Genomic DNA, 16,632 nt, shown 5'->3' with positions numbered 1-16,632 from the left:
TTGAAACAGTGAGCAGCACTATCTCTGGAAGTGGTAAAGCAATCCATGGTGGTAAATGAGGATCTATTTAAATATTCTTCATTAATCAGGTCACCTACTCATTTAAGGCTTGGGTTCTTGGGACAAACTGCACTTGTGTTTTTCTGGTTTGACTTAGGCTGTGGTGTTCAAAGAGCTCAGTACTTTCAACATGGAGTAGTTAATAGTGCTCCTTGATTGCATGTTCTTGCATGTGTATGTACAGGCATTTATGTATGTGATGTATATCTATGTGTCTGTGTGTGCACATGTGTACCTTGAAGCAGGAGGCCCGGTACAGGAGCTGCACCACATGGCCGATGCTGGTCTTGGAGGCCTGGGGGAACCGGGCCTCTAGCTTCTGGACTACAAACAAAACCAGCACCTTCCTGGACAGAGCTGAGCCGTCCTCCAGAGCCAGCAGAACCAGCTTCAGTGCATCTTCTTGCATAGCTGATGAAGAACAGTGAGAGAGGGGTGTGATGATGGAGAGAATGACAGAGTGAGAGAGGGGTGTGGGGATAGAGAGAATGACAGAGTGAGAGAGGGAGATGGAGAGGGAGGGAGAGAGTGAGAAAGAGAGTGAGTGAGGGAAAGAGATTCAGAGGAATGAGGAGAGGGGGTGAGGAGAGAATCAGGCAGAGAGAAATATTCAGCAAACACACATTCAAACACACACACACACACACAGAGTACACAGATGCAAACACTACCAACACTGACACGATGACACATTTCACACAGAAAACCCAAAAGCTTAAAAAGAAAATGACACTTGCTTCTGTGCGCAGAAGCCTATTTCTAACACATAGAGAGGTAATTACAACCAGGTGTCCTCAGTCTCTTAAATGAACTCATTCTGTTATCATGGTGAGAAACAGTGTTTCCCAGTCAGAATCTGCCCTATGAGTAATCATCACAGGACACCAGGTTGGAAAATCTATAGGCACCAGCAGTGTGTTGAGGCAATGTAGACCTGCTATTTTACTGATTTTACCACTAGTGTTTTTTCAATTCCTGTCATTTCATTTGCTGAGCAATTTGGCCAAATAACAGCTTTGATGTCTGACAGTGAAGCTGAATAATCTGATGAATGTAAATCCAACAGGCTGAATGGGATTGTATAAGAAACGGGCGTTACATCAAAATGAAACAAAATCGATATTTACAACAATAAAATAAAAGGTGAAATATATTGTTTGTATTGTCAAACTGATATAATATAGAATAATACAGAATAATACTGTCTAAACAATTATGCCAACACCATGCTAATCAACTGTCCTGTGTCACATGGTTCTTATTTGTTCCTTTTACAGGTAGCCAAAGGTCGCACCAAGTGAACTCTTTGAAGTTATATTGCTTCAAACTGTACAGAGACAGTGTATCATGCATGACCTTTAAAGCTTCAATGGCAGTTTTAAGTGTCCAGTTGTTAGCGTTTACAAGACAAGATGGTTTGCTTAGTCCTTATTTTCAGAGTCTAAATCCTATTTCGAGCTAAGTGATAGCTCACTTGGCTCTATGTAACAATGATGAATGAGAGGAAATTGCCTATAAATTTCACTTTATAACACCCTCATGTCTCAGGCTTTAGAAATGTCCACCCCTTGCACATGTAATGCCTCACAGATCTGCGTGTTTGAGTGTAGTAGCATGATGTTCGTATCATAACAGGGCCTTGTTGTGTGTGTGTGTGTGTGAGTGTGTGTGTGTGTTGTTGACTCACCAGGACCGAGGAACTGGCATCCCCGCGCCCGCACAGCTGCCCACAGGTTGGCAGAGAGCTGCTGGGGGTTCTGGTGCTGCAGGATGAGTTCTGTTACGGTCCGTTCCCCTAGCGACCGGCCTGCCCGCACCGCCCGCACACGCCCCTCCTCCTCCACTAGCTGGCAGTTCACCATGGTAACCAGTTTCCTCTGCATGGGCCGACTGAGCACACTCGGGCTCAGTGTCACCACACCTGTCGTGGGAGAAGATGAGAGCTCTTGGGTCAAGCAGAGTATCTGTGGAACTTCACCGCGATGAGAACCTTTAATTATGAATATCAGTATTTTTAAATTAGATTTTTGTTGTTAGCAGACTATGTTATCTACACTAATTTTATTTTTCATCATCTTTTTTTTTACTTCTTGTCTGTGAAACAGGCCAAGTGACAGCTCCTCCTTTCAAATATTAAAAAAGCAATATGATCCAACTGCATTGTACTCATTAACAGGGACAAAGGGAAGTTTGCTGAAATTAAGGATTGTTAAGTTTATAGACAGATAAGGACACTTGATTGCTTCAGCCTCCTACCCAGAAACAATAGCAGGAGTGGCAAAGGCGAGTCTGTTACAACCGGCTATAAACCTTCAATAACAGTGTGGTAGATGGATTAAAGGCCTCTTCATGGAAAAAAGGGATGACACTTGAAGGTTTATCATGCATCTATCCTCCACACACATTCTCCCTCTGTGGCTCTCTCTCTCTCTCATAAGGCTGTTTCATGCTTCATACAGAAACGGATGTAACAGAGTGTGCGCAGTCAAAATGATGTCACTGCAGCCATAAAACCGGGCACATTGGAGTCGTGCGTGAGGTCGTACACCACCTGAAATTTGAAACTGTCTGACTGATTTGAAAATTGGCTGAACAAAAAGGAACCGGTATGAGGCCGATTCTGGTGGGGTTATTTTTTCTTGTAGAGGGATGTGAAGAGATTAATTTTCCTACACTGCCACTAAAGTACAGAAGGTTTAAGGTGTGCAGTTGTTATTAAAAGCATGAGAAGCATGAATACCCGGATGGTTTGTCTGTGGTTCAAACTGAGCATTATTCTCTCTTCCACAGATCCTAGACTCTATAATTCACCATCACAGATACACATGCATGCCTGCACATGCACACACACACCACACACAGACACACACACACAGTACCTTTTGCTCCACTGATGGGTTTTAGGTAGAGTGCCAGCTCCTCCACACAGACCCTGCACACCTCGTAGTGCTCAACCTCTGCTGCGCTGCTCAGGCTCACCGGCTGGACCTCCGGAACCTAAGAGACATGTAAGCATGCATAAATATGTCTTGTCATTATTATGTCCTAGTCTTTCTTGTATTCTCAGTCTCTCTCACTTTGTGACACTCTCATAATCACACACACACTTACGCACAAGACACTAGGGCTGGGTATCATTTAAAAAATGATGATACCAGTACCAATACCAGTACCCTTAAAGTGATACCGATACCAACAGAGTACTTCTTTCGATACCTTTTTTGTTTTTTTGGTTTTGGTGGCATCGTTTGACTGGAGAAGTTTCAATACTACTTGGTACTGGGTTATTTCAGTTGATACCTTAAAGGTATGGAGTACCGATACCCTACAAGACACCCTCCGTCCACTCACACACACACACGCCCTCCTTCCTCAGCACTCACCTGAGCTCCCACCAGCTGCAGCAGGGCGCAGTTGACCGGCAGCAGGTCTATATCGGTGCTGATGGGCGTCTGGTCGAAGGGGCAGGCCTTGCGGTGCAGCTTGTGCAGGCAGGTCTTACACACCGTGTGAGAGCAGCCCAGGCTGATGGGCTGGTGGCCGCTGCTGTCGAACTCATTGTAGCAGATGGGACAGGACAGGAACTCCGTCCACTGGGCCGCCTGCACCGGCATCCTGCCACCACACCACTGAGGGAGGCGCCGCGGAGCTCAGGGGGAAGGCATGACAACGTGCCCCGACAACCACTCCCGCTCGCCGGTGCCGATGGTGACTGAGGGGCGGGAGAGAAAGACGTGGTTGTGTGACTGACCAGCGTTTCTGTACAACAGCAAAGCAGTTTTGTGATTTTGTGTAGCTCAGTGGTTAGAGCATTGCACCATGACACAGTGAGGGGGGGGGGCAGCTGCCAGCAAATGTTCACACTTTACTGTAAAAATGTCTAATGGCACTGTAAGGCAGTTTGGATAATGCACAAAATGGCAGATACATTATATTAAATATCATATGCGAAATTCAACTCCACACATTAAGAATCATCATACATGTAATTCACATAACACCAACAAGAACAACATAATGAAGATGAAGAGCTTATCTCCAGTGTCATGATGAGGTGTGCTGAACAGCAAAATTAAATAAAGTATTTGAATGCATTTTGTGCAGCAGTGTTGCTTGAAAAATAATTTTAGACAGAATCCCACCTACATGTGTGGGGAAATAATGCTTAAACTACCACTACAGTCACTTGTTACAGAGCCCATGGATTAATAATTACAATTGATTATAGTCTATTTCAAAATTACATGTGCACATCACAGTGTTTCTGCTATTCAACTGTCTGCTGTGCAATGGTTGTGTCACCTGCCACAAGAGTTTCACAGTCAACAATGCTTCTTCTATAACTCATTATCGATCTACATCAACAAATAGATGCAAAATTACTTCTAGACTGTATGTTGTAAGCACTGACAAACAATAGCACAGTATCTGTAGGTGGTGTGCATGGTGTCCAGCAGGTAATTGTTGGTATGCAGCAGCAGCATCATCATACCACTCTGAGCTTTATCAGTGAGCAGTAAGCCTTTAGCTGAAGTACATGGGCAGTTTTCAGCCTCTCTGGCCATAAAAATCATAAATTTATTTAATCCAGTGCGGGCAATAAAAACTCTCTCTCCCCCTCTCTTTCTAGTTGCCAAATCCTCAACACATATTGCATTAATAAGCAGGCCATCAAGACGGCCCTATGAATACAGTTTTTAAAAGCCTAGGTCTACATTTGACCCATCTCATTTCAAACATGGGATTCATTTTGGCAGGGGCATTCTCTAAACAACATGCCAAAAGATCAAAAAAGTATTTCTCAAAATGCGCTCTGCATTATCACTTGCCTATCACAGTCTGAGTGTGAGTTCCTAAAGAGTCTGCCCACTGTAAAAGTAGTGTTGCTTTGTATGGACTCTTACTAATAGTCCTACTGATCATGTTGATCGTGATGAGAAAAACAATGAATCCCTACCAGCACTGTTCTGTAGCTGACCTTTGACCTTCCTGTGGAGGCGGCCGAGCAAAGGAAAAAAGCAAATTTCTCCTATGGTGATCAACAGAGTATCACCAAACAAATACATAAGTACATAAATAAATTAATTAAACCACCCGCCTGACAGCTGTTCAGTAAAGAAAAAAATTGAATACATTTCTAAAGGGGAACAACAAAGTAAGTGATATAGCGTTACATAAGCTCCAGCTATTTGTTTCCCAATTTAAAAAAGCAGACTGATCAACACTAATCAATGTTGTTAGAATATACAAGGTGAAAGATAATTTAGAAGACCAGTCATAATAATAATTACCTCTAGGAGAATACAAAAATATAAGTCTAGGTTTGATTTCCAGATGAATGCAGTATTTATTTGAGATCAGTCACACAGAATCACCTTGGCTACTGCTCTCCAAGCAGAACCTACACTTAGTCTTATACAGGCTGAATTTATGTTGAATCGTGATAATATTGTATTAGCAAATCAGTGTACAGACCATTAATAAACACAGACAGTATTTGCATATCTCTGCTTTCCACAGCAGTCCAGCTTGAGACAGATAAAGCTGGATACTAGCATCCTGTTTCAAGGAAAGGTTTGTAGGCCACAGTCGTTGTTTATGTCAAATGTTCCCAAACATTTTTAACAATTGACTCTCTTTCTGGCTTTCTGGTGGCAGCAGTATGCAAGACAGTAGTGACTATAGGGCAAAATGCTACATGGTGAGACAGACAGGTAGAAATGCTGATTTATCACTTATTTAGACAGATGAACATCATCATAAGGTAAAAATCCACAACGATGGAAGAAACAAATTAGTCTTGTTACTTTGAGTAACTTTTTAGGGTATGTGTACTTCTTTGAGTATTTTCTGAGGGAAGTAATTTCACTTTGCTTAAGTACATAAACACTGAATCAGAAACTGGCCAATGATAAACTGTATCATCATCAAACCTGTAAAAAACGGTTACATACTTTCTTTTTAAATATTTAACCCCAAAACAGCATTTGGATGTTTTCAGGTTTTAATCACAGATCAAAGAATGACATGCATTTCAAATTTGTATTTTTAGAAAGCACAATATAGTCATAAACAGGTGCGATATCAACAGTGCATTTAGTGAGTGTAAACAATATTTGAAGGTAATGAGTCTGACAGTAGTGGGAGGAGAGATTCATGCTTCAGCTGACCGAAATCTCCATATTACAGCTGCCAATGACACATATTTTCATCTAGCCTCTTTATATTTGTTATTTTGTCTTCAACCTCCATTGTACATGGGCTACTACAGTGCAATTAGCTTGTGATTGAGGAATAGACTGTGGGGGTTAATGAGAGGGGAAGTGAATAAAGATGGAGAATGAGGGGAACGATAAATAGGTTAGGGGAAGTCAGTTACTGTCATCAGATCCAAATCAGCTCCCTGGCCCGTTTAGAGTTGCAGCTCTGAAAACACTAAGCATGTTGGTGGAGAAAAGAGGGATGGTCTGCACATAAAACCACCAACAAATCCATAAATTGTTGTCTTGATTCATGCTTTACTTTGTATATTCGGTCTTTCATGTAAATGTTTTTTGTTTCAATCACAAGAACACAGTTTTGCATTGTACGGTAAAAGATCATATGTAACATTGTCTATTGAAATGCATTTTGAATATGCTACTTTTTTGCTTTTACAGGAGCAGATTTTACACCAGTAAATTTACTTCTAGTTGAATAAAATTTCCTCAACAGAACAATGCTTCTACTTGAGTAAATCCCTCCATCCCAGAACAGCTGTATCATATTATGTGTATCATCGCTTCAACCAAAAACAAAAGGAACCACTTTATGTGAATATACAAAACAGACACACACACAAAAAATCTGCCTTCTCAGCAGTTATGAGTTCTTTATACAAAGTGTTTCAGTCATGCAGACAGTGCGCACCTGTTGCTTTCAGAATCTGTCCGCTACATCTGTCCAAAACTCTCACCACAGTAACAGCTGGTGCCATCTTAGCACAGGTGCCATTAAGAAGCTCTTAGCTGTCCATTCAAGTGGATTCAGAGATGGAATTTAAGAACTTACACACGCACGCACGCACGCACACACACACACACACACACACACACAGCCTGGAGTAATCACGTCACTCAACTGACTCAACCTGTATGGTCCTGATTCCTGACTATATTACACAACCAAAACCAGTCCCAAACTGCATTTGGAGATACATTGCGTCTCTGTGAGTCTGCATGGTTGTGTATAGGCTATGTGCACAAAACAATATAGTCATAGACAGAGGATTATTTTGCACATAAACACTATATGTCTATGTGGTTCCATGCGCCAAAAACATGTAGGCCTGTTGTGTCTTCACTGCAAAATAACGATCAATAACAAGACTCCACAAGTTTTCTAGACATGGCTTGAGCTTCAGTTAATTCAATTAACTTAACTTTTCATACTAAAGAATCTAGTCTGTTTATAAAATGGCCATGCTGAGCAGAACGAGATCAGAGGAAGAAAAGAGGAACCATGCGCATTACGCACGCACAGTACTGCGCGTACCGCTCCATTTACCAGACTTTCACAACAACTTTCATCATAAAAGTCATTATTCCAGGACTTAGACATCGCCCTTACAGTCTATAGAGACGTGCCAATTATAATGCCTACTCATTCATTTCCTCTCAGTATTACGCACCTTCCAAGCCGCCTGGAGCGTGCGGTGTTCGCGATGCCTCCTCGGCCGCGTGGACAGCTCCGTTCTGTTCTCGCGCGTCATATTTCCTTCCGCGAGGAACCCAAATATAACACCGATTACGGCGATTGTTGCCCACTAACGGTTGAGCCGCCGTCCAAGGAAGAGCGAGGTGAAGCTCATGTAATGAAACGTGTCTGAGCTGCGGGTTCAGGGAAGTTTGGAGACGGGGAGAGGAGAGGAGAGGAGGAGAGGAGGAGAGGAGAGGAGAGCAGGAGGGGTGACGCGCCTGAACGCAACTCTCGGGCTCTGAGATAGAAGTGTTGCCAGGTTAGGGAGTGGTGTAGACTCGGGCAACATTAACTGTAATTCACAGCCTTGAAGAGTCACGTTGTCAACCACCTGTTCCTGCTCTGAGCAACTGCTACATCCTGTTTTTGCTGAGAGCCCCAGGCAGAATATAACCAACCCGGCCTTAGCCTAAGCTTGCCTGCTTGTCTGTCTCTCTGTTTCTGCATTAAACAATTTTGCTTTCTGCAAACAAAGGTGAATAAAACGTCTGTACACTACCAGACCATTATCAGACTAAATAAATCACATGAGTACTCCACAGTACATGGGAAATTAAATAAGCTACAGAGTCACATATCTGGACATACAAAATAATTCCAGTGATGATTTTAGTTGCATGCATAGATACACACCCACATATGCAGGCATGCCACACAGACACACAGACACACAGACACACAGACACACACACACACACACACACACACACACACACACACACAAAGCCCCTATAGACACAGAGTAAGTGGTTGATTGTCATAGTCTTGTGACAGGCAGCAGTGGGAGTGCAGTGGCACCATATATCAGACCACAACTTCCTCATAAGACGCCTGTCACTGATCATTTTAAAATGAGGAAACTGACCATTTAGCTGCCTGTTCTTCTTTCTGGCTTGTTTACACTTGCAATCCATGCAGAGCACATTCTTGGTGTATTAGTACATAAGTATGCCATTTTGAACACATCCAAGTTAGAGACAGCACATGATGTATTCATTTCCAGCATGATCTGTTAAATAAATGTCAACAGCAACACGTGTCTCTGTAAGTGTTGAAAAGGGCCTGGCGTTTATGGACCCAGAGCTTAACAACTAAGCAGTGATTTGCTGTACTGGCCTGGTAAACACCTAGTATATTGCTGGGATGGACAAGTGCAGGATGTGAAGTACATTGTGTCTTTACAGCCAACAGTTGGCAAGCTATCATCTGGCTCAGGACAGTCAGTCCTCAGTTGGCCCTCTGTGATGGGGGTGGGCATCTGGAGTTTCCTTTAGCGTGTGTGTGTGTGTATGAGAGAAAGAGAGCGAGTGTGTGTGTGTGTGTCTTACCCTGTGTCTGTGTGTAGGCTGGTATGTCTGTTGCTCTATCTGTGTATCCGTGCATGCATTAGTTTCTGTCCATGATTGTGCTACAAGTGCCATGCCAGTTAACTGTGGATTCAATCAAACTCCAGCTTGGGTATTTCTGCAGGCACAGAGGAGTGAGTTGGAATAATTCCCTCTATTGTACCCCAGTATCTGAAGTGAGAGGCGTCAGAGACACGGCACTAAATTATTATGTGCACAAAGAAGGTGACTAATGAGTCTGTGTGAAGTAAAAAGCAAAGAGTGTTCAAATGTTAACTCAGTTTATGCAAATCATTACTCAATTCAAACATAGTTATCACAAAAGTGTTGAGATAAGTTCTACTAACTTTTGACATTACTTTTTCTACATCCACAACTAGCAGGGAGGTTTGTGGACGAGGCCCGGTTCTTCTGATGGACAACCACTCATGTTCCATGACCCTACACCTTTTCTACTAAACACACACACACACACACACACACACACACACACACACATACACACACGCCCGCACACATGTCCGCACTCTCACTCCGTCTTCCTCGCAATTATCCAAATGCAGGCATGCATACATACACAGAAAAATGCATATACTCAGACCTACTTACTATACATACATACAGTAAATAAACACATAAACATGCAATTACACTCACATATACGCATACACACACACACACACACACACACACACACACACGGCGCATGGGTTGAACCTGAAGCCATGGAATGTGAAGTAACATGAGGACATGTGTCTCCCTGCTCCTTCTCACCATCACTGTGACCCCAGCATTAGAACACAACGTTCCAGTCTGTGTCGTGTGTGTGTGTGTGTGTGTGTGTGTACAGGCATTTGAATGTGTGTGTGTGTGTGTGTGTGTAGGCCTATGCACATGCATGTGTGTGTTGGCATTGCAACTCCTGAATTAGAGTTCATTAGGAATCAGTAAGTTTGGCTGGGTCTTCCCACTTAATGAACTCAGTCATCCTATAGAGACTTCAGTTTAGGAAATCAAAACCATTTACAAACGTCATACAGCAACTGAGTCTCCATATTACTCAGGAAGCAACCTGGCAAAAAACAGTTGCATAAAAGAATGATTACAAGTACTCATAGTATATCCAACTTAAGACATTCTTACTACTTCAATCACTACAAGGCTTTTGTCAACTAATCACAGTCTCTTAGTTTGAGAAATACAGTATGTGCAACTTTTTCTCCTATATTACTGTTTTTGCGATGAGTCTATTTTTGTAGGAAAAACATAAAACATTTTTCATGACTCTGCTTCATTCTATTAAATGTGCTACTGTGCTTTTAAATTCCTCCCCAAAGATGTCTTGCATGCGTACCACACAGTCCTCTCTCAGAAAAAGAATTATGGTCAACGGAGAAATCCCTACTGAACATACATGAATTCATCAGGGTAAGGTTCTTAGTACCAAAATGTAAAATATAAAATATAACTGCAAACGTGTGGACAGTGACCAGAAGTCCATTCAGGTCCGTGAAACATTCTTCAGAAGAGCAACATACTGGCTAAAGCACAAGCAGACTGAAATTTCACACCCACAACTTTTGCTGAAAACATGAAATATCAGCTTTAAGTCACATGAGTCAAGAACATAATTTGAGTCACCAGGAAACACTTCACTCCTTGCCCTAAATTAGAAACAAACAAAGCAGGACCAGGAAAGGTGTATTCTGGAGTACACAAAGTGTTTATGAAAACAAACAGCTGCAAACCTTTCTCCTCCTGGATTTCAGAACCATGTTGCTGACTGTTTCTAAGCAGCGCGTCTAGGCTGTAACTAAGAGAAATTCCTGCATCTGTAGCAGGTAAATGATGAAAAGAAAGTTAACCTTTAACTTTGAGAACTGTCGCTGCTTTGCTAATCTGTTGAAAGATCCTCAACAGGGAAACAAACTATATACAGTACATGACAAATAGGGCACAAAGCACTAAATAATGAACATACACTTGCAGTCCCTAATGAAAAAACACTATAATATTCCTATAATATTTCTACAGGGGCTTACAGTGTGTATGTGGTATTCTATAGTGAGTTTACACTGACATTAATGGTAGTTTTTATTTTCCTATGGTCTCACTACAATGCTCCTACAGGTACTTGTAGTTTTGCTGTTATAGTTGTATAGTATCATTCTAATATTTTATACAGGATTACTATAGTTATGTTACCATGTCTGTTCATTGCTCATTTGTTTTTGATTGTAGAGTGTGAGTATGTGGGTCTGTGTGATTATTTATTCATTATGCCTATCATCATAGTGCATGAGTGCGTGTGTGTGTGGGTGGCGTCTGGATGGTGGGAAGAACGACCATAAAGCCCATAGGCTGCTATACTGTATACTGTATCACTTATGCGAGATGTGGCGCGCGGAAGTGCTAGCAACTGTGATTATGACAGTTATGCAATCTTACTGAACCGTCAATTTGTTTGTTGCACACTTGGATAATACTGTTAGAATACCAGCTTGTTACCGTTGTATAGCAGCAGGTTACACAGTAGCCTCCAACCTGACACTGCACACTTCAACTTTATGACAGCAATGCTGCATTTCAGACCGAAGGCTAAATAAAATGCAACACCTGAACTCGGAAACAGTGTGGCTGTGGCTTAGAAGTCACTCTGAGAGCAAAAGTGATGTTCCTCAAAATATTACACAATGCATAATATTATATCACCATAGGAGGCCTAATAGTAGTCAACCAGTCTCGACCATTACAGTAGCATATCTATAATTTCATGCTCCTTTGCAGCGTGCAATGACTGAACTCTTTCTAGAAAATCCTGGTTTGCATTCGTACTATAAGCTATAGGCCTGTAATTGAAAGTACAGCCTCTGTCTCGTTACACACGATAATATTCCATCATCACCAGTTGCAGAAATTGATGACGGGCTGGTAGCCGGTTACTTCCAGATGATATAATTTCTGAAATCTGCAGCTTCCAAACGCCAACTCGCTTGCAGCTGGCGAATAAATTCGGCCCAGTCCAATGAAAACAAATAAACAGCCCTAATTTAGGCCGAAATGTCAACAGCAATGAACACTTCAAACAAATCTCTATTTGACAAACAGGGGAAAGTAGCGCGCACCTCTGGATAAGTCACTTACCTCACGCACTACACCAGAGTACTAGAATAAACATATTCATGGCCATCCACAGGAGCGCATCGAGCATCAAAATAATAATAATAAAAAAATCTTCATCAGTTGCAAAACACCCGCAGCAACCAAACCGGGGAGATAATTCGTGATGCGAAAGCGGTGTGGCACGGCATTTCAGAGGATACAGATACTAAGAGAGGGGTCCCTTGGTCCAATTTCGATTCATTGCCCCCCTTTCCTACAGTACGTGACAGACACGTTTGCTCAGGTACAGTGAGCTACACACCCTCGGCTTGACAAACCGGGGCTGAGAGGAGATGGCGATATCGCTCCGCCGGTGTTCGTGTTTGAACTGCGCCCCAGACGCACCGGGCTGCACGGGGCGACCGCTGCTGCAGGATTACGCATCGTGCATATTCTGTTTAAGATGCCTTTTTGTTAACCCGTCGATAGTTCGTCAAAATGCATGCGCGTATGGGGGTACTATTTTAACGTTGTGAGCAAGGATAAAAAGATGTAAAGGGGCAAGCCGGAACAAGCCGCTTTTCGAGGCGTGGGCTGCTTGGTTTTAAAGGAACAGACCGAGAGGCAGATCAGAGGATGCGCTTCGACAAGTGCGCCGAGCACGAGGAAGTTGAGCTCACACACCCGAGTTCACTCTCTGCAGCCCTGAGATGCAGCGGAGGACGAAACTTCCCCTAACGTTTGCCTACCTTTTGATTGATGGGATGGAGTTTACTCCACCTGACATGTTTTTAATCTTTTTGTTATGTGTTTATTCAGTTCCAGCACTTTTCTTTTGAATGTGTTTGTTTTTGTGCCTTCCTGTAAAGCACTTTGTAATGTCTGCTTTTACAACAGTGCTATAAAGTAACGTTTATTATTATTATTAATATTATTATTACAGAAAGGCATAGTGTACATATTAAGAAGTATCAAACTGATGTAAGTTATATGAGGATATTGTCTTTAAATGGGGAAATAAAAGGACACTAATGCTTTTCCAAAAAAAAAAGTAAATATTTATATTTATGGCTGTTTACCTTATGGCACTAACTGATCGGATGCCATAGTATATCCACCTTTTTATTCATCACTACATGAATGCCTACATTGGATTCTCAGACTCTGTATATCTACAATAGAAGAGGCAGCGTCCAGCCTACAGAAGTTGTAATCCTATTAGTTGGATAGTTTCATCTTGTACATCTTTAATTGAATTAATCTGGTATCTCAATAGGCTTTACAGTTAGCCAGGATTTCCAAATGAGCCATAAGGCCTCCAGACTGTCACAGCACATTATGTTTCTCTATGTTATAAAATGTCATTGGCCACTAAAGTCTCAGGCACAGCTGTTCTCTCCAGTGGTGATGATGATGATGAGGATGATGAGGATGAATCTGATGATAATGATGATGAGGGCATATTGTGATTCCAACTTCCCATGTTTCAGATTAAAAGGCCGACGTATTCATTATACCTGCATGCACCACTGAAATACATGGCATGTATTCTCTACCACAATGCTTTTCATCAGCTCAAATATTTACCATTAGAAATCCCTCTGTGAAGAGTAATACATTCAGTGGCCACTTTATTAGGTCCACCTAGCTACCAGGTAGAACCCCCATTTTCTCTTCAGAACAGCCTGAATTCTTCTAGGCCTGGATTCAACAAGGTGCTGGAAATGTTTTACAGGGATCTTCGTCCATGTTGAGACTCAACAGCATCACTCAGTTCCTGCAGACATCCTGTTCCACCTCATCCTAAAGATGCTCTGCTGAGCTGAGATCTAGGCAATGTGGAGGCCACTGCTGTCTTAAACTGAATTCTCTTAAGACGACGCATGCTTCATGACATCATTCATCATCCTGCTGGAAGTATCCATCTGACAAAGGGCAGACTGTGGCCATGAAGGGATGCACCTGGTCAGCAACAGTGTTTAGGTACGTTTTGGTGTTCAAATGATGGTCCATTGTTACCAAGGGGATTCATAAGTGTTTAGAAAACATTCCCCCCACACCATTACTTCACCACCAGTCTGAACTGTTGATATTAGGCAGGACGGATACATGGATTCATGTTGTTTATGCGAAATTCTGACCATGCCATCAGCATGTCACATCAGACCAGGATTCATCAGACCAGGTGGCATTTCTCCACTCTTCAATCGTCCAGTTTTGGTGATCATGTGTTTAGCTTCATCTTCCAGTTCTTAGCTGACAGGAGTGGAACGTGGCGTGATCTTCTTCTTCTTCTGCTATAGCCCGTCCACGTTGAAGTTTGATGAGTTGTGTGTTATTTGCATAGGTGAGATACTGGAACAGGTGCGTTTGACACTAATGATTGCACCATGTTCAAAGTCGTTTAAATCAAGAGTTTTGCTCATTCTAATGTTTCGCTGAACAGTAACTGAAACTATTATGTAAATTAAACAATGAGTCTTTAGAGGAACACATTAATACTTGAACCGGTGGAGCATTGTGTTTTCATCACTGAGTGACAGAATAAATGTCATAAAAATGAACGTTCTTTCCAGGTTCTTGTTTCTGCTTCAGGCAATCCCACTGTATTTAACAAATATTTTCAAAAGATGGGACAGAATGTTATGCAAATTTGTGTGAGATGGTAAAAAAAAACGTGTCAAAATTAAGACCCTTAAACCGCCCACAGAGAGAGGGGGGTTCACCTTCCCCAAGCTAATAAATTACTACTATTCAGACCAACTACAAGTAATAAACAAATGATCATTCTGAAGCAAATGGAGGTAAATTTTCAATAAAAGATTCAATAAAAACAATACCCTTCTCTATGAGTGAGAATACTTGTGTGGATGACTGACGAAGACCTGATGGGTGAACCATCCATCAAGTAAACCAGACCTTTTATCTGCATTTGAGAGTGCGGGCCTTCTCTTCTCTTGATATGTGACAATGTGTGATGAAAATGGAGTTGTATCTTTTGAATCACTTAGTAGGCAATACCATTTTCCACACTCTAATTTATACTTACAAGTGAAGAACTATATTCAAAATATCAAAATAGAGAGAAAAACAATTCATTTTCATCTATTAGTGTAGCTCTTGGTAAAGAATTTAAAGAAAATGGGAAGAATGGGAAGAAGAACTAAATGTATCAGAGGATGTTTGCACAGAAATAAGTAAAGGTATTCATACTGTAGAACTGCTGCATCTCCATACTGGAGAGAATATGCATGGAAGTTCCAGACATGCTATTTCATAAGCAAAGCAAAATACAATAATAAAACCTCACCAGTGTGTTGGGGGGAGTGTGATGAATGTTATGCTAATTTCATTCATTTATTTTGTTTTTTCCCATTATTAAATGTGTATTGGAAATATATATAATATGCAAAATATAGAGCTTATTCTGAAGTCTTCCTAAATGATGTTGTTTGGTAAAATGCCTATGAAGATACAGATACAGGATACAGAATGACAGATTAATATTACATGTAACAGTACTGAAACTGAAGGAACTGGCTTCAATAATTTTGTCCTCTGGTTGGCAGGTGGAGAGATACAATTGAGAAAATTTTATCAGATGGAGTACTTAACCTATAAATTGAGAGGGAACCTGAATGTAATTTTTAAAAGATGATCTAAATGGATTAATTACTATAATAATATAAAGGGAATAATGATTGAACTGGGACTCTGGGGAGCACAATTATTTGTTTTTTATTTGTTTTCTTTCTCATTCCTGCTTTCTTTTATTATTGCAACAATGCTCATACATTGTAATAATATGTAGAAGCCATTGGTTTCACCCTTTTTTCATGTTTCCCTTCCTATTGTTCTTTATTTTTAGTGATGTAACACTTGATGACTCACACCTTCACGATTACAAACTTGTCATCACTCTATGTGAAATGTAATGTAAAGATGACAATAAAAAGTGAACCTCTCGAGCCTGTCTGCATGCTTTATAGTTATACTTTATTTATATGTGACTCACTGTCTGGAGGAGTGAGCTGTTTGTGTAAACGAAGAGGTGTACCTAATAAAGTGGCCAGAGTGTTCGTAAGCTGTCTATGTCTCAAACAGGACTAACCATGACAAGTCTTCATGAAAGCTAGGTTGCAAATATAGAGCTAGGAGGCGTCTTTTGACCGGGGAAACTTGATTCACTCAAAAAGTGACAAATCATGAATAAAAGTGACAAATCATGAATAATGATTTCTCTATTAGTGTCTCTTTCTTTCGCATTTTTTTCATGTTACACTCTGCTATGACTGACCCGCTCCCTGTGTGAATGTGGCTGCAGTTTATGCTGCATCGACATGATTTGGAAATAATTATCGGAACGGCTTAATGGCTCAAAGCAGCA

General features: G+C 41.4%; 1 protein-coding gene across 3 annotated transcripts in view; it reads right to left on the bottom strand.

The window, feature by feature from the left end:
• rc3h2 (ring finger and CCCH-type domains 2) overlaps positions 1 to 12,522 on the bottom strand; it is a 35,440-nt gene extending 22,918 nt beyond the window's left edge. For 2 of the 3 annotated variants that reach the window (XM_071530313.1, XM_071530315.1), the window contains exons 1-5: positions 7,730 to 7,871; positions 3,444 to 3,772; positions 2,940 to 3,057; positions 1,748 to 1,981; positions 296 to 471 (exon numbers count right to left, since the gene is read on the bottom strand). In XM_071530313.1, coding sequence (XP_071386414.1) covers positions 296 to 471; positions 1,748 to 1,981; positions 2,940 to 3,057; positions 3,444 to 3,674 — 759 coding nt within the window. In that variant the 5' untranslated portion in view covers positions 3,675 to 3,772; positions 7,730 to 7,871. Of the gene's footprint in view, positions 1 to 295; positions 472 to 1,747; positions 1,982 to 2,939; positions 3,058 to 3,443; positions 3,773 to 7,729; positions 7,872 to 12,287 lie in introns of those variants that run through there. The other variant, XM_071530314.1, reaches the window with a different exon arrangement.
• Between the last annotated feature and the right edge of the window lie 4,110 nt (positions 12,523 to 16,632).

This window comes from Centroberyx affinis, unplaced genomic scaffold (genome assembly GCF_046629955.1).
Source record: "Centroberyx affinis isolate AG114_WGS23_722 - 3 ecotype Tasmania unplaced genomic scaffold, CSIRO-AGI_Caff_v1 ptg000131l_1, whole genome shotgun sequence".
NCBI lineage: Eukaryota > Metazoa > Chordata > Actinopteri > Beryciformes > Berycidae > Centroberyx > Centroberyx affinis.
This window is presented reverse-complemented; position numbering and strand designations above follow the sequence as displayed.